The sequence below is a fragment of the Pelodiscus sinensis genome, chromosome 7 (assembly GCF_052426305.1).
Source record: "Pelodiscus sinensis isolate ZL-2025 chromosome 7, ASM5242630v1, whole genome shotgun sequence".
Lineage (NCBI taxonomy): Eukaryota > Metazoa > Chordata > Testudines > Trionychidae > Pelodiscus > Pelodiscus sinensis.
Genome location: NC_143058.1, coordinates 362,960 through 388,875, shown reverse-complemented (window position 1 = coordinate 388,875; position 25,916 = coordinate 362,960). Strand labels below are relative to the sequence as shown.

Here is a 25,916-nt window from a genome sequence, read left to right as displayed (position 1 = left end):
AAACCCATTTCTAGCAGCACAGACATCAGATCCAAAGTCCCACAACAGAATACAGTAAAACCTAACGGATTTATCTAGACTTTACCCTATTTACACATTATAAAGAGTCTTTTTCTTGGAGAGAGACATGTCTTCTGTCTCCCTCAGTATCTAGGGAGCAAACTGGCACAGAGACAAAGGAGGGAAAACCCCAGTTTGAAATCCCTATCTGCATTTCTATTGGCTGACTGCTACCTGGCTAGGTACAATTAACCCCTTAGTCCCCAGGATGCTGGCCATCCCTCATGACCATGACATGTGTAAATAAAAATGTGCAGCTATTTAAAAAGAAACAGAAACTTGCAGAAGTTTAAACACCACAGATTTTCATGAACCTTCTCCTAAGCGATCACCCCTGGAGACAGGATCCCCAGCCTGAGGCATCTAGTCTGAACTGGTCTGGCAAAGCCTTCGTTCAAGAACAAAGGGTTTAAACAATATATGACATTGCATATGAAATAGTCTCAGATGTGGGCTACCCCTCTATCTGAGGAAGTGGGCTTTACCCCCGGAAGCTCATGATCTAATGTATTTGTTAGTCTGTAAGGTGCCACAGGACCGCTTATTGTTTTTAAAACCCGATGCATCCACCTACAGACAACAGAATCACGTTCAAGGTCTTGGTCCTTGTCTTCCTAGATATGGACATGTATGAATGGGAATATTATCCTCAATAAGACTTAGCATGCCATAGACCCACCCCTTCATCTTGCCTACAGTCTGCCACAGGCACACTCGACTACCACACAGCACCTGCTCAGCCTGTTGTTAAAACGCTTCTCACTGCTGCCCAGGCACCCGTACGTGTGTAAGGCTTCACACGCCAGAGCGACGAAGGGGTGAGCCGAGTCTCCCAGGATCACTATGGGCATTTCCATATCCCCCACTGTAACTTTGTCTGGAAAGCAAGTCCCCATTTGCAGCTTTCTGTACAGGCCCCTGTTCCTGAGGATGTGTACGTCATGCACCTTTCCAGGCCACTCCCGCGTTTATGTCCGTGAAATGCCCACAGTGATCCACAAGTGCCTGTAACACCATGGAGAGTGTCCCTTGTGTTGTAAGGTGCTCTGGTGCTAAAATTGGAATGTACGCCTTCTATTGTCCCCTCCCCCAGTAAGGACAGCCCGTCTCTGCAAAGCCATCTCCTGTTCCATGCACATCCCCCAGAGTCACCATCCTCCCTAGCAGGATGAGATATATTGCCCTGCACACTGTTAGTAATGCAGCCCCAATGGCAGACTTCCCTGCTTCATACTGACTTTCAGCTGACTGGTAGCAGTCTGGAGTTGCCCCCTTCTAGCTGCGAGGGCTGCTCTCATTTGGGTGTCCTTGTGCCCCAAGTTGAGGGACAGCTCAGCACACTGCTTCAGGGAGGTTGCTTTGCACGTCCTACATTTCTGTAGCGTTTGGTCTTCATCCGACACCTGCACAACGATGTGATCTTGCCAACCAATGCTGGTTTCCCCAGCCCAGAAGTGAAGGTCTGCCCTATGCAGTGCCAAAAGCAATGCCAAGTTACTGCTGTCTGCATCGTGCAGAATGTCATACATCCGAGTCTCTTGGTCAGTAGTGTCACCATTAACTGCACTGCCATGCATGACGCCCCACAACTCTTAACATAGGAGAGAAGTGTGGGATTCATCCTGTCTCACTGCAGATGCGCAGCAAAGAATGGATTTTGAAAAATGGCGCAAAAGAATCCACTTGCGGGCTGGGACACAAAGCAGTGCCTGCTGGGACGTTTTGCACAGTCCCGAGATGCACCATGCCCTGTTCCATGTTCCTGCAACACCTAGTGACAGATGGTGTCACCAGGCACTGTGGGATACATACCGACAGTGCGTTGCTCACACTGTTGATGATGGGACCCCCAATGTGGACACAGTCTGTCAACAACAATTTGGCACCCTAAGTGCCATTACTTTTGTTGATTTATTTTTTGGTGTCAGCTTTAGTTTTGTGGTCAAATCTTTGTAGTGTAGACAAATCAAAAGATTCTCATTGGGGTGGCTTTATTTTTGCACTGAAACTCAGCAGCTTCAGCACAAAATGTGGCTTTCCAGTGGAGAGGCTAGTGTGGTTTTTGTGTAAAAATGGACAAGTATAGACTAAGCCCAATGATTGCTCATGTAAAGCTGTATCAAATGTGAGGTAGATTAGATCTACTGCATTTCCTTTGTCTAAAAAATCAGCTGTCTTCCCAAAGAAAGATAGTAGGAACTTGATCACTTCTTGAATACGATAATTGAAACAATTGTAGGAAAATCTACAATTACTTTCTGTCATTTAAGCCACTGAAGTTCAGCACGTTTGGAATAGATCCGTTAATTCGTTTAGCATGGACACTGTAATTGACAGGTTTTCCTGTCTCTTGTCTCCTCTGTGGAACGTTACACACATGCTGTTTGCCTGAGGCTTGGAGTTCTGAGGGCAGTGCCCCTTTTCCCCACCACGCTGCATCTAAAATCCACCTGTGAGCAAAAGCCATTGTCAGTGGGGAGAACGTGGGCAGTTCGAGTTCTTCTGCTTCTCTACTAGCGCTGAACAGTGCCAGCGAGCTCCTGGGCTTAGATGCGTTCCAGCTGTCCGAGGTGCTGACTCAGCGATCCATGTTTCTGCGGGGAGAAGAGATCAGTTCCCCTCTCACCGTGGAGCAGGTGAGTGTCCAGTGGGCTGTGCACTTACCGGCACTTCGTGTCACTTCACGGGGCTCTCCCCAGGGGGCAGCGTGTGCATCTGTCCAAGGAGATATGAGCAGCACCTCCAGGTCCCTGTAAAGCGGCTGTTTGATGGAATATTGTGTGCTCGGGGTGGGGTAGAGAAAGGTGGAGGATTCTGTGTGTGTGCGTGTGCGTGCGCGCGCGCACATGCGTGCTCGGGCTAGACAATGCAAATGTATGTAGGACTGAGTGGGGAAGAGGCAGAAGAGAAATTCATACCAGAACCAAGTCTGTGACTGGGCACTGCTAGAATGGAGTCGGACTTGGGCCCAGGAGGAGGGTGGGGCTCCCAGCCTTCATCTGGGCTGGGCTGAACATTTGAGGTTGGTGGCAGGCCAGGAGCTGGTCGCTGCTTCTGACTGGCCACGTGAGACAAACCCAGGCATCTGAGAAGTAACTGAGCTCTGGGGGCTTTCCATTTAGGTCTTTGAGTAGGCTCAGGCCTTACTGAGGAGCACAGACCACAGATTAGCTCAGTGCTGCTTGCTCTTTGCTTCAGGACAATCTTGATGTTAAGCCTGAGTCCTGGCTGTGTTGTGACCTGCGCTAGTCATGGAGGTGATAATAGCGTAGTGCTCATAGAATCATAGAATAATAGGACTGGAAGGGACCTCAAGAGGTCATCGAGTCCAGCCCCTCGCCCTCAAGGCAGGACCAAGCTCCGTCTACACCATCCCTGACAGATGTCTATCCAACCTGTTCTTAAATATCTCCAGAGAGGGAGATTCCACCACCTCCCTTGGCAATTTATTCCAATATTTGACCACCCTGACAGTTAGGAATTTTTTCCTAATGTCCAATCTAAACCTCCCCTGCTCAGTAATCTTGTGTCTGTTCAGGTGGTTCTGTGGTTCATAACGGTATGGTAGGTGTCTATATGGAACTTTACCCTTCGGGAGCTAGTCCTTGAGGGCACAGCTGCGGTTTTCACACACGTAGAGGTGCCTTTTTGGTGGTGGTAAGATCTAAGTAGGAAGGGCGGGGCAGTCTGCCTGCCCCGGTATGGAGTGTTTACCTGTAGTGGAAGAAAGATCTCCTGCACTGCTGCTGGGGACACTGGCACCAATAAGCTTAGCAAATCCCTTGCAACTTGAAATGTCTCTGGCATGGACAATCCCAGGAGTGTCTCTGGCATTAGTGAGCATCATGCTACAGCTAAGCCTGCATCGGTAATGCAGCAGGGAAAACTGAGGCTAGGTCTGCACTGCAATTTTCTGGCTCAGACGTGTGAAGAAACACTCCCACCCCTGCATGCAGCAGGTTACAGCACTCTCATGCGCCAGTGCAAATGGGCTCCCAGGTCTCTTTGCTACTCCCCTTGCAGAGGTGCTCTCCACAGACCGCTAGGAGAGCTCTCTCCCACTGCTCGTGCTGTGGCCATATTGTCACCTTAAAGCCCTGCCGCAGTTTCACTTGAATGTGAGAAGTGTGGACAAAGCCCGAGAGTACCCAAGGGAGCCCCAGGCAGCTCAAAACGGTAACGTGGCACTACAGACTAGGAAATAGCATACACTTGGGCAGCACTTTTCCACCACTCCAGTTTTGTATTGTAGCCATTCCCACTTGTTTTAGACCCTTGTCAGGGCCGTCCCTAGGGGAGTGCGGTGCTCGGGACAAGCCTCTGCCCCAGGCCCCGCTCCTGCCTCACTCTTCCCACCTGGGCTCTCCAACCCTTCCCCCAAGCAATGCAGCCCAGGGGATTAGTGGGGGGAGGAGGGCTGGCAACAGCAACAGGGATTGGGCCTGACCCTGCACTCACCAGCAGTTAGGGTTGCCAGATGGTTTCAGCAAGATAGCGGATGCACTTCACGTTCCATCCCAATCGTCTGATTGAGAAAATCCCCGACGTTTCTGCTGTCTCAGTTCTAGTGTCTCAATGTGTTTCCCAAACAGAAAGCTCAAACGCTGGACTGTCCGCTTCAAAGCCAGACCCCTGGCGACCCTGCCGGCAGTAGCAGGAAGCAGAGTGACCCATCCCCAGCCTGCTCCGCTCCCCTAGCCATGCTGCTTGGGGGAGGGGCTGGGAGGAAGGAGCAGAACAGCCCCTCATGCACTGATGGTGGAGGGAGCAATGTGGAGCGGGGTCGGCAGTTTCCCACTGCTGCTGAGTGGGGGCAGCCCGAACTTTGCTGCCACACCAGGCCCCCCAAAGCAGTAAGCAGGTGCCCCCCAAAGCACCAGGCCCAGGGCGGTTGTCCTGAACTGTCCAATGGACGGGACAGCTCTGCCCCTTGCTGGCTGACTGTATGAAATGGACTCTGAGAACAATCCCATTCACTAGTACTGATATCACTAGCACAAAGCTTCCTTCATAGTCTGTCTCTGCAGTGAGACCTGCCAAACCCATTCCCCACCCTGTGCCCAGCTCTTTCCAGATGTCATGCTGGGTACTGAGGGGGAAGCTGCCAGGAAGCTCTTATTGTGCAATAGGCTCATTACCATTCTGAGCTTTGACATTTTACATTGAATGGCGGGAGCTGGGCTGAAGTCGGGCCAGGCTGGGAGAATGAAAGAAGTCATTCAGAATCCCTGCTCAGCCACAGCGTGGGGAAAGCAGCATTGCCGGGCTGTGCCTGTGTGGGAAGGGCCCATTCCTGGAAGATGAGGCCAAGCTGTTGTGTACCTTACAATGTGGCTAACAGAGTGTTTCTCTTCCCTGCAGCAGGTTCACTAAAAAGGCTCGTCTAGGTGGGGGGCTTCTGCCCCCACATATGAGATTGACCATCTTAATAGAGAGAGAGTGAGCGAGCCCCACCAGGGCCAATGTGTCTTTGCTTCACAGCTACGTTGGGGAGAGTGGATAGATGTCTCATGATGTGTCGACAAAGTATCTGTCGACAAAGCTGCTTTCGACAAAGAGCGTCTAGACTACAGCCAGTTCTGTCGACAAAGCAAGCCGCTTTGTCGACGTGACAGTGTAGACGCAAAGGACAGTGTAAATGCAATAATGCCTTCTGGCGACAGAACTCTGTCGATAAAAGGCGTTATTTCTCGTAGAATGAGGTTTACAGCCGTCGACAAAACTGCTGAGTTCTGTTGACATTCTGTCAACAGAACTCGGCGGTAGTGTAGACTAGATATAGTTTTGTCAACAAAAGTCCACTTTTGTCGACAAAACCTTGTAGTCTAGACACACCCTTAGAGCCCATATCTGCCTGGGGAGGAAGTTTTTCATCTTGCAGGCTTACAATTTTGTGTTAATTGCCAAGCTCTGTCAGCAACATATGATTCAAATAACCCTTCCACGCTTGCAGACTTCATAGACCAGCTTCCGACAGAGGAGAGAGCCCAATTTCAGTCCCATTCAGGTCCTGGATGGGGTTCTAGTCTTGTCCCCTTTGATTATTTACATTTCTTTAATGAAATAACAGACAAATCCCTCCATTCATGAAAGGACTCAGATCAGCTCTGCATTCCTGGGGATTTATACTTGAGCTCGCTTCTCAATCCTCTGCTCACTCAAAGCCAACCTGGAATTTCAGAAAGCCTCTGACAGGGCTTTCAGCAAAGTGAGCAGTCAAGGGGGTAGGAAAGAAGAACCTCTCATGGATCAGGTCAAAAGACAGGAAACAAGGGGTAGGAATAAATGGCCAGTTTTCACAATGGAAAGAGGTAACTAGTCTGCACTGGGACCAGTGATCTTGGAAAAGAGGTAAAAAGAAAAGAGTCAGTATTCACATATGATGCAAATTACTCAGAATTGTTAATTCCAAAGCAGACTGTGAAGAGTTACACAGGGATCTCACAATACTTGAGGACTGGGTAACAAAATGGCAGATCAATTCAGTGTTGGTAAATGCAAAGTAATCCCAACTATACGTACAAACTGATAGGATCTCAATTAGCTGTTTCTGCTCAAAAAGATGAACTTGGAGTCATTGTGGTTAGTTCTCTGAACACATCTACCCCATGTGCAGCAGCAGTCAAAAATGCAAAGAAAGTTAAGAACCATTGGGAAAGGGATCGATAATAAGACAATAAGTATCATAATGCTTCTGTATAAATCCCTGGTACCCCCACACCTTCAATACTGGGTGCAGCTCCGATCGCCCCCTCAAAAGAATTACCTTAAAATTGGAAAAAGTCCAGGAAAGGACAACAACGCTGACTAGAGCTATGGAACAGCTTCTTTGTGAGGAGAGGAGAGATGAAAAAGACTCGATTGTTCAGTTCTGAAAAGATACAACGGGGGGAGGATGGTAGTCCACAAAATCTCGATTGTTGTGGAGAAAGAAAATAAGGAAGTGTAATTTATTCCTCATCACACAAGAGCTAGAGTCGCCAAATGAAAGTAATACGCCCAGGTTTTAAAAAAAGGAAATACTTCTTCATGTAAGGCACAGCCAGCCTGTGGAACCTGGTGCCAGGTGATGCTTTGAAGGCCAAAGTACAACTTAATTGGGTAAGTGCATGCAGGATAGGTCCGTCAATGGCTGTTAGCCAGCATGGTCAGACACAACCCCATGCTGGGGGCTGTAGTTCTTCAGGGAGGACTGGTCAGGATTTACTGCTGAGGTGTCCTCATAGGTTTCTGGCTCCGTTGATGATGATAACGAGAAGGCTGCTTGTGTGTGCTCAGTGATGTGTGCCGTGTTGACTTGTGCACTTAGTCTCCACAGCAGACCCCAAGGGTATGTCTAAACTACATGGCTCCATTGATGGAGCCATGTAGATTAGGCTGATCAGCAAAGGGAAATGAAGCGGCGATTTAAATAATCGCAGCTTCATTTAAATTTAAATGGCTGCCGCGCTGAGCCGACAAACAGCTGATTAGCTGTTTGTCGGCTCAGCGCGCTAGTCTGGACGCTCCCCTGCCAACATGAAAGCCCTTTATTGACCTCCCCGGTAAACATCATCCTACGAGCCATAACGGGGAGGTCGATAAAGGGCTTTCAGGTCGGCGCGGGAGCGTCCAGACTAGCGCGCTGAGCCGACAAACAATGGAGCCATTTAGTTTAGACACACCCCAAGAGAGTCCCCAAAGACCACAAACCAGATAAGGATTGACGGAGCCAGGCCAGGTTCATTGTAGAGCGAAGTACAGTAACAGTTGTCAGTAGACTCTACTGAACCACTACGCACATGTACTTGCTACAATGGAACAACTTAATCAGCGGGAGGTCCAGCTGCCCCCCTAGGACATCCAAAGGCTGTCCCCCACCAAGACAGCACCTTATGTACAGGTACAAGAAGTCACACCTCACTGCAGACATATCAGGTTGTCACCCTTTGATGTTGTCAGGTTACCCTCTTACGTTACTTAGATACCACCCATCACCCTGTACCTCATGGCTTGATTAGATCATCTCTATCCATCATTTTGTCATTTTAGACCCTTTCCTGAACCTGTGTGTATCTGTGAGGAGTGGGTACCATGGTCTTTTTTAATGAGCTAGTGGTATCATGTGCTTTCCACTTACGACCAGTACCAATTATTGTTCTGCACCTGGGCCTATTACCAATGAGTGTTTTGCACTCTCAGCCCTGTTCGTGCCAAGTTCTGTGAGCAGGGGCCTGCCTCTTGCCCACAGCTTAACTTTGCTTTATGTTAGCCATGTTTTGCCCATTGTTAACTAGGCCTTGGGCCTCAAACCAGGCTTGTGCTGCATGGGCTTATGTTTTAGGCCCTCATCTTACTACATAACAGTGGCATCCCTAGCCTTGGACTGCCAGAAGCTGACACTGAGCAGCAGAGGATGGCTCACTTGACAATTGTCGTGTTGTTTTATTTCTTCTAAAGCATCTGGCACTTGGAGGACAGGATTTGACCCACCATCGCTGTGCTTGTGTTCTTAAGATGTCAGTTTTCTTTGTGTCTCCTCTGTAGCTCAAATTCTTCATTCAGAGGCCAAGTCTACCAGCAGTGACTGCAAGGTCTCTTGCCATCCCACATGCTTTCAGCATCTGTATCCCAGGTGTCAATGGACTTTGAGGTGTTTGTCTTTTGAGAGTGCTATGGTTAGGCCAGTGGTAGCATTGTGCAAAAGCCAGAAAGCTTACTCTAAACATCATTGTTGGGGGGGAAGTCAACTTGGTTTCTGTAAAGGGAAATCTGGCCTTACGAATCTACTTGAGTTCTTTGAGGGGGTCAACACATGTGGGTAAGGTGGCTCCAGTGGATATGGTGTACTTAGATTTCCAGAAAGCCTTTGACAAGGTCCCTCACCAACTGCTCTTAAGTAAAGTAAGTTGTCATGGGAAAAGAGGGACAGTCCTTTCATGGATTGTTAACTTGTTAAAAGACAGGAAACAAAGGGGAGGAATAAATGGTCAGTTTTCTGAGTGGAGAGAGGTGACCAGTGGGGTCCCCCAGGGGTCTGTTTTGGGACACATCCTATTCAACTTATTTATAAATGATCTAGAGAAAAGGATCAATAATGAGGTGGCAAAATTTGCAGATGATACCAAACTGCTCAAGATAGTTAAGACCAAAGCAGACTGTGAAGAGCTTCAAAAAGATCTCACCAATCTAAGTGATTGTGCAACAAACTGGCCAATTAAATATAATGTTGACAAATGTGAAGTAATGAACATTGGAAAAAATAATCCCAACTATACGTACAAGAGAATGGGGACTAAATTAGCTACATTTACTCAAGTGAGAGATCTTGGGAGTCATAGACTTTAAGGTCAGAAGAGACCATTATGATCATCTAGTCTGACCCTCCTGCACAGTGCAGGCCACAGAATCTCACCCACCCCCTCCTAGAATAATCCTCTCACCTATATCTCAGATATTGAAGCCTTCAAATAGTTTCAGATAGTTCTCTGAAAACATCCACTCAGTATGCAGCGGCCATCGAAAAAGCAAATAGAATGTTAGAAATAATAAAAAAAGGGATAGAGAATGATGGAGAACATCTTATTGCCTCTCTATAAAACCATGGTATGCCCACATCTTGAATACTGTGTACAGATGTGGTCGCCTCATCTAAAACAAGACCCCAAAATGTATTGGCATTGGAAAAGGTTCAGAAAAGGGCAGCACAAGTTATTAGGGATTTGGAATGGGTTCACTATGAAGAGAGATTAAAAAAGACTTGGACTTTTCTGCTTCGAAAAGAAGAGACTAAAGGAGGAGTTGATAGAGGTCTATAAAATCATGACTGGTGTGGAAAAAGTGAATAAGGAAAAGTTATTTACTTATTCCCACAATCTAAGAACTAGGGGTCACCAAATGAAATTAATAGGCAGCAGGTTTAAATCAAACAAAAGGAAGTTTTTCTTCACTCAGTGCACAGTCAACCTGTGGAACTCCTTGCCAGAGGATGTGGTGAAGGCTAAGGACTTTAACAATGTTCAAAAAAGAGCTAGCTAGATTCATGGAGGTTCGGTCCATCAATGGCTATTTGCTAGGATGGGTAGGAATGGAGTTCCTAGCCTCTGTTTGTCTGGAAATGGGTGACAGGAGAGGGATCATGTGAGGATTACTTGTTGTGTTCCCTCCCTCTGTGACATCTGGTACTGGTCATTGGGCTAGATGAGGAGTGGGCAAAAAGGCCTCTGTGGGCCTGATCCAGCCCGCGGAAGCCCTGCTGCTCCCCTCGCCTGGGGGCAGGGAAGTGTGCGAAGTCTCCTCCTGCCCTGCTTTCGCTTAGAAGTGCCGCACACTCCTGGCAGGGCGGGAGGAGACTTTGTGCGCTCCCCCTTCCCCCAAGCCCTGATTGCGCAAAGTCTCCTCCCCCACCCGCTTCCAGACCAATCAGGGTCTGTGGGTGAGGAAGCAGGAAGTGTCCTGGCCCCGCCCCTTCTGCCTGAGGTCCCACCCCTTCCAGTGCAGCCCCGGGGCCACTTCAAAAATTTCTGAAGTGACCCTTGGTCAAAAATTGTCCACGCTTGGTCTATGAGGACCATGGGTCTGACCAGCATGGCTGTTCTTCTGTCCTGATCCTATGTATTTCATGGGGCAGTCAGCCTGTCGTACAGATCTCTCTGTCCATCTGGCAGTGTGATTGCTCGGTGGTGTGGGGATGTAGCTTGTGCTGTAGGGGTAGTGGTAACAGCCACATGCTCCTTTTGCTCACCAGGATTCCCGCTAAGCCTCGCATTTGTGTGGGCGCTTTGAAAAAATTTCCATCCCGCTCACCTCCTACACAGAGCCATGCTGTAGGTGGCTGGTCATCGGCCGGGGCCAGAGGAGCCATAAGCTGCGGCAGGTGGCTGCTCTGTCGGCCGGGGCCAAGGCTGGAAAAGCCGTGTGGTGGTGGCGGCAGCGGCAGCTCCAGCAGCCAGGCCAGGGCCAGAGCTGCTGTGTGGGAGCCGGGCAGGGGAGTGGCGATGAAGGTACTGGGGTCGTACCAGCAGGGGAGGAGGTGAGGCCAAGGACAGCGGGGGCCTGGTGGGGGTAAAGGCACCAGCTGTCTGTGGTGGGGGGAGGTACTGGGCACAGGTAAATTCCAGAGGGACGGAGGAGGGCGAGGGAGGATTCGGACACAAGTGTCTGGGTGATTGGGGGTGGGGAAACAGGCGAGATGTGGATTGGGCACAGGTCTCTGGGCAATGGTGCTTGGACTGTGTGCCCTAGACCGAAATACTGACTGTTTGTGTTTGGGGAGCAGATAGCATCGCCCTGGCATATATACTGCTGGCATATGGGGGGCAGATAGCAAGGTTGGGCACAGCTACAGGGTGTAGGCTGTTAGCCAGGCTTATACAGGTACCAGCTGGCTGTGTGTGGTCCTGATGGGGGCACAGGCAGTGGAGCACACACAGTGTACGTTGGGGGCAGAGGCCAGCAGCTGAGTAGTTTTCAGGGTGGGTGAGTGCAGGGTCATGCACCTTGTTAATTATCTGTTATTTTAGTATTTGTTCTTACATAACAATTTAAATTGTGTGTGTGTGTGTGTGCATGTGCATATAGAGGTGTGTGTGTGTAATTTTGTTAGTAATGGGTGGGTGCCGTGGTGGCACACATCTGAACACATGCACGTGACGTCAATATTGGTGCACAAGACAAAACTCACTCTGCTCACGGATGGGAAATCTTAGAGGGAACACTGTTGCTCACTTATCATGACAGCTTTTCCCTTCTCCTGTGCTCACAGGCGATTGACTCTAGGGACTCTCTCTCAATGGCACTCTATTCCCAGTGCTTCTCTTGGCTCATTGGCAAGATTAATATGAAGATCAAAGGGAAGGAAAACTTTAAGTCTGTGGGCATCCTGGATATTTTTGGCTTCGAGAACTTTGAGGTCAGTACTTTCTATTCCTGGGGGCCAGCTTTTTTTTCTGAAGAGTTGCTGGGTGTGTGCAGGAAATGTGCCAGGCTGATACCTGGTGTGGGTCAATATAACACACATTGGGAATGGGAAACATCTCTCCTGGGAGTGCTTGCGAGACCCCCTTAGCTGCCCTTGCAGTGCATGTCCTCCTGTGGGCTAAGGTGAGAGATGGTTAGTTCCCCTTTGAGAGGGATGGTGAGAGACACGAGTCATACCTTGTGATGGGTGCACAGGAGACGTCTGGCTTCGCACACATTCAAAGTCTTACCATATTCCTATAGTCACAAGGGAGGGATACCTCTGAACTAGCTGGCCTGTGGTAGAAGGAATGACCAACAGGAAAGGAAGGAGAGGGTGAGGGGACACGAGACTTTGGCTCTTTTCTCCTTTATGCATAGTCCAGTATAGTCTGGTCTCAGAGCTGGTATGGATATTGTTCATTAAGTGCTGGTATTCATTTTCTCTTTCACTGTGTCCTCTCCAGAAGATCCTTTTCTAGACCTGCAACCTAAATGAGAATTGTAGCATCTTTGTTTCTTGTTTCTTCTAGATCAATAGTTTTGAGCAGTTTAACATTAACTATGCTAATGAGAAACTCCAGGAATACTTCAACAAGCACATCTTCTCCCTGGAGCAGCTAGAATACAACAGGTAATGAAGGGAAGTGCCTCTGCTCATATGTAAGAATTCAAAACCGAATATAATTCTTCCCTAGGGACTGATGCCCAGCACTTAGGATGCTCTTTCTGTTCGGAGGGGCTGATGATGCTGCCTTATTTGGGGGGTTGGGGGGGTGGGGAGACTGTCTGGTGCGTGTTGCTTAGATCTGTCCTCAAGCCAGAAATGTCTCCCCTTTGTGTCTTTCATTATTGCTCACAGCAACCCTACTGTATCTCTCACGAGACCTTGGAAGCCATAGTCTCAACACTGAATTAGTTCAAATGGTAGGTTTAGCCTGGTTTCCTGCCTGAATGACACACTGTTCTGTGGCGCGGTCTTGCGCAAAGGGGCGAACTGAAGTAAACCCAGGCTTAGTTTGAGATTTGTAACATTTCACTTGGTTTCACGTTTTATAGTGAAAGTTTTGCAGCACTCTGCCCTCTCCAGCGCCCTTCGGTGTCATCCAGCCAGCTGGTCCCAGAGCCAGCTCCACTCTGCCATGTGGTGAAGGGTTTGCAAGATTTGCGGCCTTTGGTTTCTAAATCCATTGTGGTAGCAAAAAACTCCCGAAAATCTGAAAACTCCAAAACTTCTCCTCTTGCTCCCATCTGTAATGGTGTGGCATTGGCTACTGGTACAGTATAGACCCAGTGATTCCAAGGTTAGCAGGGAGCGTTGTGAGTATTGGGCCTGACCTCCCCTATGTGACAGAGGCCATAGAACTTCCCTGAAAGTCCTGCTCGAACAGGAGCATCTCTTAGAAAAACACCCAGCTGTGCTTTAAAAATCTCCAGTGCTGCTGGGTTGTTGTAATGGGCAATTGCCCTAATTCTTAAAAACATATGCCTTATTTCCAAATAGACCTTTGATCTGAAAAGAGAAAGTTCTTGAATCTGTAAGTTTTTTACACAGGTCTCTGAGGGCTTTCTTTTTTCTAATGATTCTTCTTCAGTGGAAGTTGTTGGGTTTTGTCTTTGAGTCTGAAGGGGCCAGCAGCAAGCCCTAGCCAGGTTGCTCCCTGAGTTTACAGGTCGAGACAGCTACCTACCATTAAGAGATTGTGTTGATGCCCATCCCCCTAATATCTGAGCCTCTTGAGAGATGGCTGCCAGGGAAATATTCCCCACTAGCTCCAAAACAAAAGCATGTATTTTTCTGACTGAGCCAACTGAATGAGGCCATTGAGACTGAATGTGAACAGCTCTGTAAAGGAAAACAGCTGAATAGATAATTCTTTACGTTCTAAAGACTGCCAGAATGCAAAGCTATTTATACACCCACTCCCACAGCTGATTCCATCACTGCAGGAAACACTGTCCTTCCTCTGCAGGGAGATTTTCCAAAGAGCAGATCAGAGGTCTCTAAATACTGTGGCTGGATTTTAGAAAGGACTCCACAATGTTACGACTGATATTGCTTTTAGATATGCCAAAGACATGATCTTTTGCTTCAAGCTATCAGCTAATCTCCTCAGTAGTCGGGAAATAGCGTCTGTGTATCGCATTGCTCAGTGAGCCAAGTGTACTCTGGCACCAGAGGCAGGATATTACATTTGACTGATAAGTGGTCTGGTACAGTGAGTTCTACTTTTCCTTCAGTTTTGGAATAGAAGCTGCTCTCAGAAGAAATCCCAGAGCCTTCGTTAAATGCTTCCAAACTTTGAGGCCTCTGGCGGGCCCATTATTGGATAATGGAAGGATCTTAAAAACATGGATTCATTGAATTATTTTTTTTTCATATCCAGTGAAGAAAATATCAATTTTTTTATGGTAGGCATGTCTATCTTGGAAATGTCTCGATATTTTGTTCCTCCACCTCTGCCTGCCCCCGACAGTCATATCTTCTACTTCCTGTTTTCTTCGCCCAGCGAGGGTGGTGGTGTGGTCTGTCCCCTCAGTCCATATTGGGTCCTGGGAATGCTGCTGTGTGCTGCCCCTGTATGTCTGGGAGATTACTCCTTAATAATATCACGTTTCTTCCTTCTCACTTGGCAGGGAGGGAATAAGCTGGGAAGCCATTGACTGGATGGACAATGCAGAGTGCTTAGATCTTATTGAGAAGGTGGGCAATTTTTTATGGAATTAATCTGGTATCAGGAGTCCTGGCAGGCATGACAGTGACAATATTTCCTTCCCCCCACTTAGGCATTTGTTTGAGTTGTATTTAGCCAATGCATGGGCCTAAGTTGCGATGCTGGTTCTCTTCCATGGCTGGCTGTCACATGGCCTCTGGGACTGTGCTGCTGTTTCTGTGTATTAAGGCCTGGACATATCAGCAAGGCCTTTTTCATACCTTGTTCTCCAGAACATTGCCCTCTTCGTGCCCCAGAAATCATCTCTCTGAGAATCCCAACTCTCTGGAATGGGCTGAGACAGGGCTTTAGCCTCCGAAATACAGACTTGATACAGACATTTCATTTCCAAATACTTGCTGAGTCACCAGGCAGCCTTCCCACTTGGGCTTGAAGGATGTCATTCAGCATGACAGTCTCAGCCTGAGTCTAATGCAGTTTAGTTTTAGTGGTTGGTAAAGGCCATCTCTCTCTTGGCTGTAGAAACTTGGTTTGCTGGCATTGGTGAATGAGGAGAGTCGATTCCCTAAGGGCACAGACAACACCCTCTTGGAAAAACTGCACAGCCAGCATGAGGTAAGCAAGCTAATGAGGCATGGTTCCTCTTCAATCTCTATCCCTGTCCGTTCCTTTTCTTCTGTATTACAGACACAAGGCGGGTACGGTCTCTTTTATATGTCAAAACGTGTAGCTTGCAAATATTTGTATGCCTCTGCCTCTCCCAAGACAGTGAGATCTGAGAGATTTGCCACATGTCTTTGTTGGCCTGTTTGTGCAGGAGCATTAAAATGACAACAGTGCCTTTACGTTTTTTGTGCCACATGTCCAGGCCTTCATCTGCTTTAACAATATTAAATTAAACAGAGGTAACATGGTGATAGACCCCTCTTAAATAGAGATGATCAGTGAAAATTCCTAAAGCAGATGCACTGCAAACCCTAAACCCCCAAAGAGGGGAGCTAAAGACCACACAGGAAGGACTGAGTCTCTTTGTTGAAGGAACCTGAAAGGATTCTGGTGCCTGTGAATATGGAGAATGTGCCTGAGTTACAGGCCATTAACAGAGGTCCGTTCGCTTGCATTTAGACCTTGAGATTTGCACAGGCCTTGAGTCAGTGCTCCCACAGCCTGCTGCTAAGGCTTTAAATCAGTGGTGGGCAGTATGGATGTGAAAGGCTGGCTGGTTAACCCCTGGGGGCTGGAGCAGGCTGCAGATAGGGACTGCTATGGCCATCCGGACAGGCTGGAGCAGCGCCTGCCTGTGGCAGGGGAGGGGTGTCCAGCCCCAGTGATGGCAGGCAGGAGGGCCACTTCAGCTGAGCTGGGCTGGAGCAGCCTCTCCTTTAGTCACTTATCTGGTTAGACATCACATTTAACTGGTTAACCAATGAAACGTGATTTTACATCCCTCGTGGGCAATCTGCGCCCCATCAGGGAGCTACGAGTGGCCCGCCAGACCTCTTGTTTACCATTTCCCACACACAGGTTACCAGATTCTGCTGGTTTTCATCCATGTAGTTTTTTTGCTATGGGTATTACTAAAGTGACACATGCATAGAGCCAGGGCATGTGACGCAAGGTGCAGGCTGGCTGCACACAACAGCGTAAGAGCCGTGCGTTCCCTCAGCATCCAGTCACAGTGCTGCTACAGGTCAGTTGGCACCCCGCGAATTCTAGTCATGCCAGTGCCGTTAGCAATACTACCCTATTCTGGGAGAGCTGTCTGGTTACGGCCTACTGCAATGAATCCTAATAGTAATACTGTAGGGCCAGTACACAGGGTCATTTAACACATTCTTTGTTGGTAATGATGAGAACATAAGTGTTGCCAAAGTGCAAAAAACCCCGCGCCGCCTTCCAAAGGGCTGTCCAGTGCTTTCTGGACGGGGCTTCAGTTTGTTTGGAGTTTGACGCCTCGTGACTGCTCAGTGTGTGTGGGGTTGGCCCCTGTCTTCATGCCTCTCGGGGCATGTCTATACTGCTGTGATCAGTAGTGTTGATTTAATGGATCTGGTGAAGACCCACTAAGTCAATGGCAGAGTGCTCTCCTGTAGGTGTTTGTACTCCAGCTCCCCTGGAAGCGTAAGGTGAGATGATGGGCGAGTGTCTCCCATCGACAGAGCATGGTGCAGACATGCCACGTACGTAACTGGCGCTGTGTAATGTAGGTCCACGCACCACTGTAGTGTAAACCAGCCCGTGGTGGAGTGGGTCTGCAGTGTTGAGCTCTCTCTCCCTCTCCAAGCATTGGGCACAGAACTCATTGGCCACAGGGCCTCATTGTTCTCAATGGAGTCTGTGGTCTTTCCTGGTAGTTGGAGGAAACCTCTCTCTCTCGCACAGCCTCACAGAACGCTGGAGTAGAATTCTGTCTGTTTTGGAAGGCTCTCCTCCTAGGATGAGCAGCTCATTGCTGAGGCACCAGAGTCCCCCCCACCAAAGAGCCCCACCCTGGTACCATTAGGATTATGGGTTGCCACCTCCTTTCCTATTACAGCAGGAGCCAGGTTCCCAGTACTTACTCCTCCTCCAAGCCCATCAGCACCTTTGTGCCCCAGCACCTAGGCACAGCTCCTCCTCTGGACTTGGGGGACGATGCCTTGGACTCTGAAATTGTGGTGCAGGGCTCTTCATTACCTTACTATCCTGTGCCTCGTGAGGACTAACCAAAGCCCAGAAGATGCCCTGGACTCGGAATGTGAATATTCATGGGGACCCTTCCTGTACCCTCCTCCTCAATGGACTGGTTGGAAAATTCTATAGGGTTCCCATCCAGAAAATGCCAAAGAAGTCACCTGTTTCCCTGGTCTGGGGGTATGTTCAGGAGGAGCAGCAGCTACCCTGAAGAGGATGTACCATAATCATGTAACTGTTTAAGCTAGTATCTGCCAGTGAGCATGTTTTCAGCAATGTCTGGTCTCATCACTAGTCTACAGCAGAGTCCAACTGACAGCAGTAAGGACCTACCTTCAGCTCCTAGGTCACATGTCAGCCTTGTGATGGGTTGGGACCCCTGGGATGTCACCTGAAGTGCTTAGACACCATTGAGCCCCCTTTCCCTGCTAGCCTGGGCCCTCTTTTGCCCACTCTCTAGCCTCCTCCAGCAGATACCACAGTAAGACTGCCTCCAGCTGTAGACACAGACCCTGAGATCATCTCTGGGAGAACTCAACTTAGTGGATTTACTCCAGCATCTAGATGTTCAGCAAACCCAAAGCTGTATGAAGTGTGCTCCTTCCTGATATGCGGTGGGTACCCGGCCGGGCCCCACAGTATGCCACCATTTTTATGGCTAAGAACATTGTTTCCTCAGCTCCTGTCCCCTAGAACCCATCTGCTTATGCTACATTGAGGGCGTTTTCCACATATGGACCCATGGGAAAGAGACCCTTGAAGAATTCCACTGGGATTTCAACAATTTCCACCCCACCATCAACCTCAGCTTGGACCAGTACACACAAGAGATCCACTTCCTTGACACTACAGTACAAATAAATGATGGTCTCATAAATACCACCTGATATTGGAAACTTACTGACCAATAGTCTTCTCTACATGCCTCCAACTTCCATCCAGGACACATCAGTTGTTTGTAGCCAAGCCTCAAGATCCAACTGCATCTGCTTCAATCTCTCAGACAGAGACGGACACCTGCGACGTCTTTATCAGGCATTCTTAAAACTAAAATACCCACCTGGGGAAGTGAGGAAACAGATGGACAGAGCCAGAGGAGTACCCAGGACTCACCTACTATAGGACAAATAACAAAATCCCACTGGCCATCACCTACAGCCTCCAGCTAAAATCTCTCCAGTGCATCATTGACAATCTACAACCTACCCTGGAAAATGATCCCCCTCTCTCTCAGGTCTTGGGAGACAGGTCATTCCTCACCTACAGACAGCCCCCTAACCTGAAAAAAATACTCCCCAGCAGCCACACACCACTCCTCAGACAGGGCATGTCTACACAGCAAGACTAAACTAGAAATAAGCTATGCAATTTGAGCTACGCTAATTGCGTAGTTTGTTGAAATAACTTATTTTGGTTTTTTGGCATTGTCTTCCCACTATTTATTTCGAAATAGAACACTCATCCCCCAACTTCCCTTACTCCTCATACGGTGAGAATTACAGGAGTCAGAGTAAGAAGCCTGTTGTTTATTTCAAAATAACAGGCTTGCTGTGTAGACGCGCACTATGTTATTTTGGAATAACTGGTGTTATTCTGAAATGACGCTGCTGTGTAGTGTAGACATAGGTTGCTGGGTGAGCGTATGGCTATCCCTGCAACAGACCTCATTGCCAGCTCTGCCCACAAGTCTATACAAGCGTCACCATCACAGGACCTAATCACATAAGCCATGCCACCGGGGCTCATCCGGCTGCACATCCACTAATGTGATAAGTGCCATATATGTCGGCCAAACTGGACAGTGTCTGTGCAAAAGGATAAATGGACATAAATCAGACATCAAGAAAGATAACATTAATAAACACTTTAACCTCCCTGGCTATTCAGCAGTGGATTTAAAAGTAGCTATCCTTCTACAAAAATAGTTCAAAACCACAATACAAAGGGAAACAGCAGAACTGCAATTCATTTGCAAATTCAATACAAACCAATTTAAATCCTTATTCAGTCCTAATTTGATATCTCACTACATGGCAATTTCTGCCTTCTTGGTTTTCACACCTCCTTATTAATTGCTGGGAATGAGCCATGTCCACCCTCACTTAATTGGCCTCATTGGTGCTATACTTGATAAGTAACTTCCTTCCCTCCCCCCCCCCTTATAAATAAACCCCGGCCTCTATAATTTCCATCCCAGTGTATCTGATGAAGTGGGCTTACCTATGAAAGTGTATGCCCAAATAAATCTGTGCCATGGGACTCCTCTATTTTTTTTTGTAGATACAGACTAACATGGCTACCGCTGAGACTCATAAAAGGTGTATTAAAAGGGGGTCCAGCAGTTGTCTGCACCCACTCACTTCAGTTAGTCTTTTTGTTTCCCATTGTTCTCCCTAGGGAAGTGTATCTCTAGGGAAAAGGACAGTGGAAAACAATAATTGATTCCTTCCCTGTCTTATCTAGAATTTCCATAAGGTGGGAAACCTGTTTCATTCCCCACCCTTCCATGAAAAACGATACAATTCAAGATGGGGTCCTGTATCCGGTGACACGGTCTCTGTAGTGCCCCTGTAATCATTCTTCACAGGCAGACCCACAAGTTCACAGGAAGACTAAGCTCTTTTGTAGTCCATTGTCTCCTGCTAATTGGCTATTGGCACTTTTGGGCTTTTTTGTTGTTTTGTTTGCAGATTGGGTAGTAGGTTTCACCCCCACATGAACACATTGGTCATACAAATCTGCAGTCTATATTCCTAACTCCAGAAATAGGAATGCTGCATGTGTATAAATAGGATAATTGTATTCAGTAAACTGAAACTTTTCCAATGATATCTCACATGAACCATCTTGCACAAAGCATATCTCAGTTATAATACATACACCAAAAGCTCACAATACCATCTACATGTGTAGTTAGTCTTTAAGGTGCTACTAGGCTATTTGTTGTTTTTTCATATTTTTAAAGAGCACATGGAATATCACGTCAGCCGCCTCACACAAGATTCCATCTGCAGAGTCTGCAGGCCTGGCTCCGAACCATGTACATACCAAACAGGCACAGCCGTGGCAAATGAATTTCTGTACCTCTCCCTTTTGGATGCCCACTGCCAGCAAGAATCCTCATTTGGGATTCCTTTCTCCTTGGCTGAGGAGCGCACCTGCAAAGTTACACAGCAAAGTTCCAACAGGAAGCGTTGCTTCACATCAGTGTCTTAAGAGTAAGGGCAGTTTGTCATGCATGCCAGCACTTTCAGGACTCTTGTGTCAGGGTAACAATACACAACAGGATGGCAATGCACTATGTAAATCAACAAAGGGGAGGAAAATCCCAGAACTTATGCATAGAACCATTGGAACTAGTATATTGGCTACTACATAGAGATTTCTGCAGTTTATCTGCCAGGTCTCCAAAACGATGGCAGATGCAAAAAACTTTGCATCAGCAACCTAATATTTCACATCTGCAAAGCATGGAACTTCCCCCTAGGGGGTCTCTTTGCAACCCCAACCAATCTCAAATAGCCCTGTTTTCAGTTCCCACCAGAGATGCGGGAGCATGTCTTTGGGAGATACTCTTCTTGTCCCTGACCCCATGCTCTCTTCTATGGCTACTCTCCAGCACCACTAATCCTCTAGAGGTTAATCAAACTGAGGCAGAGGAGGGTTATCTTAATAGCTCTGCCTTAGCCCAGACAAGTGTGGGACTCAAAGCTACTTCTCCTTTCCTTAGCTATACGGTGATGGTGCCATGCTCAGGTTGGGCCTTGTGGCAAAGAATTCAGGAATGAGTCACTCCAGCATTGTATCACTGATCCTCAAGACCTGGTTTCTTGATGCTTCTCAAATTTAGAGGCTACTTCTCAGCTGAGATCTAATCTGTACTTCTGACTAGTAGGAAACCTTGCAAAGGTTAAACTCAGCTGCAGAAGTTGACACACTTCTTTTCCTTGTGTTCCTGTCACTTTGGATGTGTTTCTGAAGCACCTTTCAACAAGCTTCGATTATGTATTAGATTTGAGAAAGCACAGGGACTGTGTATGAGCTCTGTTAAAGTCCTTCTGGCAATCAATACAGGCTTTCGTTCACTTATTTGAGAGTCTTTTGTTCTTTGCTCACCCTACCACAGCCAGATTCTTTTAAGGTTTACAGTAATTACTCATTTAACACGTGCCCACTTAACATGTTTTCGCAATAGCACGATTTTTTTTTAGGGAGTGTTTTTCGAATAACACGACCATCCCCGAAAGAACACGAAAATAACCAAGCGGCAGACTACGTTACGCGGCAGTATAAGTTGGTGAAAACAATGGTAATACACAAGAGCGGATGAATACACGTGGCCACTGCGCTCCTCCACTCATTCACGTGTTTATCTTTGTGTTTTAACTAACTGCAACGACTTGTGTTGCTAGAGATCTAATGTTGACGTTGACAACCCAGCACCAACAAAATATTGACTTTGCCACCACCACCTGAAATGCAACCCCCACCTTTTCCATTATGTTTAATGGGAAAATTGACCCCGCACAGCTTGTTTTTGCTTAGCACGAACATTTTCAGCAATGCATCTATAGTGTTAAATGAGGAATTACTGTATATGATTTGCTTCCTTGTATCTGGATCTTAACACCACCTCAGTATCTTAAGGAACTTAACCTTTCAAACATATGGGCCCATACATTCATTCATTTAAAAACCTCATTCCTGGTAGTCATCTGTTGGCTGACAGGGTGGGAGACCTTCGGGTGCTTGTGGCCCAGTATCCTGTCTGCTGACTGTGGCCAATACCAGATGCCCCAGAGGGAGGGATCATAACAGGTAATCCTCATGTGATCCCTCCCCTGTCACCCATTTCCAGACAAACAGTGGCTAGGGACACCATTCCTACCCATCCTGGCTAATAGCCATTGATGGACCTAACCTTCATCAATCTGTCTAGCTCGTTTTTGAACCCTATTGAAGTCCTAGCCTACACCACATCCTCTGGCAAGGAGTTCCACAGTTTGACTGTGCGCTGAGTGAAGAAAAACTTCCTTTTGTTTGTTTTAAATGTGCTGCCTATTAATTTCATTTGACAACCCCTAATTCTTATATTGTGGGAATAAGTAAATAACTTTTCCTTAATCACTTTTTCCGTACCAGTCATGGTTTTATTAGACCTCTATCATATCTCCCCTTTTCTAAACAGAAAAGTCCAAGCCATTTTAATCTCTCTTCATATGGGACTCCTTCCAAACCTCTAACCATGTTTGTTGCCCTTTTCTGAGCCTTTTCCAGTGCCAATATCTTTTTTTTTAGATGAGGCGACTACCTCTGTATGCAGTATTCAAGATGTGGGCGTACCATGGTTTTATAGAGAGGCATTACATTATATTACATGTGCATTACAGTTATCAGCATTAAATTTTATTTTCCATTTAGTTGCCCAATCACTTAGTTTGGTGAGATCTTTTTGAAGCTCTTCATAGTCTGCTTTGGTCTTAATTATCTTGAGCAGTTTGGTATCACCTGCAAATTTTGCCACTTCACTGTTTATCCCTTTCTCCAGATAATTTATAAATAAAGTTGAATAGGATCATTCCCAGGACAGACCCTTGGGGGGGACCCCACTAGTTACCTCTCTCCAGTCTGAAAACTGACCATTTATTCCTACTCTTTTTTTCCTGTCTTTTAACCAGTTATCAGTCCAATGATGGATATATATTCTCCATATAGTACCTTGTACCATGACACGGTCATGCTATGTCTCCATCCTCAGTTTCTACCAAAGATCTTGTTGGACTTTTCATCTCAATAAGGATATCCAACAGCCTGTTGGATATCTAAACTTTGTTCCTCAGGAGGAGAAGCCACACTTCAGACATTAGAAAGTCTGTCCAGACAGAACGAGAATCTTTAGGATTTTCCCTAGGCCGTTTGTATCCTTCTCTAAAATAATGAAAGGACAATAGATTTCCACACAGCTTATCAAAGTGGTTTCGGTTTGTGTCATAACCCACAACAAAGCCAATGAGCCTCCAGGGTAACAGCCCACTCCCTCAGGACTCGGTTCACTTCTGTAGCCGTTTACTTCCTGGTAGAAATTTGCAGTCACAACCTGGTCTGCAGCTCACACGTTGTGCAGGTATTGTGCTATCGTATCCATGTCCAAGATAGACTCGAAATTAGTGATGCTGTCCTCCAAATCATATTGTCTTCCTCCTTCACACTTATTTCCTCAGTGAGTCACTGCTTGGGAGTCGCCTATTGTGGAGCAGCCAGAGGAACATGTCCTCATGGAAGAAGGAGAAATGACTTACCTCTTGGTAACTTGAGTTCTTAGAGATGTTTTTGTCCCTACATGTGCTTCACCTCCTGTCCTCCCTCTCCTCTGATGCAGAGTCTTTTGGCTGAGTAGCTGAGAAGAAACTGAAACAGCTGGTCTGCTCCTCCCTATATACTGTCACTGTGGCGCACTAGGGTGTGTAGTGTGCAGGCATGCACTCGCAGGCGCAGTGGATTCAGTCATCCAGTTGAGTGCACAGGTGTGCTCACCTCCTGTGGTGGAGCACCCATGGAAACCAAAGCATCTCGAGAACTTAAGTTGCCAAGAGGCAGCTAAGCTTTTGGAGAGGTTAAGATGAGCAGGAAAGAAGAGATGTAAGGAGACTGTGGGGAATGTGGTAGGGCAGGATGAAAAACGTGGGCTTTGTGGGAGAGAGGAGAGGTGACTGGACAAAAGGCTTTCGATACTATTTTGAGAGGAGTGAGGGAAGTCCATGAAAGGAAGTGAGTTGGGGGTGGAGGGAGATATTAATAAACAGGGCAAAACATGAAATGGGACACACAATGAATCAAGAAATGAAGACCAGGAACATGGTAGGCCTGTTACTCAATGAAGAGGGGAAAAAAATAACAGAAAATGTGGAAATAGCAGAGGTGCTTAATGATTTTGTTTCTGTCTTCACCAAGAAGGTTGGTTGGTGATTGGATGCCTAACATAATGAATGCCAGTGAAAATGCAGTAGGTTCAGAAGCAAAAACAGGGAAGGAACAAATTACTTAGACAAGCTAAATGTCTCCAAGTGACCAAGGCCTTAGGGAGTGCGTCCTAGAATACTCAGGAACTGGCTGAGGAAATATCTGAACTATTATCTTTGAAAAGTCATGGAAGTTGGAAGAGATTTCAGAGGATTGGAAAAGGGCAAATCTAGTGCCCATCTATAAAAAGGGAAATAAGAATAACCCAGGAAACAACAGACCAGTCAGCATAACTTCTGTGCTAGGAAAGATAATGGAGAAAATAATTAAGGAATCTATCTGGAAGCTAATAAGGAGATAGGTAACAGCCAGCATGGATTTGTTGAGAACAAATTGTGTCAAACCAACCTGACCGCTTCTTTGATAGGTCTTACATGATCTTGTTATACACTAGGGAAATAAAGTCTAGCTGGGGCTACTGTAAGGTAGGTGCATAACTGGTTGGACAACCATTCCCAGAGACTAGTTACCAATGGTTCACCGTCAAGCTGGAAGGGTATAATGAGTGACATTTTGCAAGGATCGTTTCTGCATCTAGTTCTGTTCAAGATCTTAATGATTTAGACCAGTGGTCTCCAACCTTTTAAAGCACAAAATCATTTTTTTAAAGTAAGTGCAATCCAGGATCTACCTCTGACCCAAATACATTTGTCCTACCTACTTTCACATCCCTGCACAACCCTTTTGTCTGAGGCCCTGCCATGCTCACTCAAACCTCCCTCCCTCCCCCATCCTCACTCACTTGCATCAGGCTGAGGCAGAGGATTGGAGTTTGGGGGTGCAGGCCCACGAAGCAGGATAGCAGTAGAGAAATCGGAGTGTATTAAAATCAATAGGAGACACCAAGGACAAACAAGCTGAACATCCTGGACAAGAAGCTAAAACAAGATACCCATGAAGAAAAGAAAAGGCAGGTGAACATAAAACAAAGGGAGATGGGAACAGTATAATTAATGTTCTACAAAGGTGCAGAACTGCTATGCTGAACAAACCATCTCAATTTTATATCATGCTGTGTCAAATTTTGATCAATTGCCGGTATGTAAGTGTTGCACATAAGTATTATAGAATCGTAGAATCATAGAACTGGAAGAGACTTCAAAAGGTCATCAAGTCCAGCCCCCTGCTCTAGGCAGGACCAATTCCAACTAAGTTAACCTGGCCAGGGCTTTGTCAAGCCGGGACTTAAACACCTCTAGGGATGGAAACTCCACTACTTCCCTATGTAACCCATCCCAGTGCTTCCCCACCCTCCTAGTGAAATAGTTTTTCCTAATATCCAACCTGGACCTCTCCCACCACAACTTGAGACCATTGCTCCTTCTTCTGCCATCTGTCACTACTGAGAACAGCCTCTCTCCATCCTCTTTGGAACCTCCCTTCAGGAAGTTGAAGGCTGCTATCAAATCCCCCCTCACTCTTCGCTTCTGCAGACTAAACAGACCCAAGTCCCTCAGCCTCTCCTCATAAGTCATATGCTCCAGCCCCCTAATCATTTTGGTTGCCCTCCGCTGGACCCTCTCCAATGCGTCCACATCCTTTTTGTAGTGG

At 47.0% G+C, this 25,916-nt stretch overlaps 1 protein-coding gene across 6 annotated transcripts in view; it reads left to right on the top strand.

The window, feature by feature from the left end:
• LOC102447238 (unconventional myosin-X-like) overlaps positions 1-25,916 on the top strand; it is a 316,165-nt gene that overhangs the window by 100,135 nt on the left and 190,114 nt on the right. For all 6 annotated transcript variants that reach the window (XM_075914469.2, XM_089779563.1, XM_089779562.1 and 3 more), the window contains 5 exons: positions 2,578-2,696; positions 11,804-11,950; positions 12,531-12,631; positions 14,635-14,701; positions 15,195-15,287. In XM_075914469.2, the coding sequence (XP_075770584.2) occupies positions 2,578-2,696; positions 11,804-11,950; positions 12,531-12,631; positions 14,635-14,701; positions 15,195-15,287 (527 nt within the window). The remainder of the gene's footprint in view (positions 1-2,577; positions 2,697-11,803; positions 11,951-12,530; positions 12,632-14,634; positions 14,702-15,194; positions 15,288-25,916) is intronic.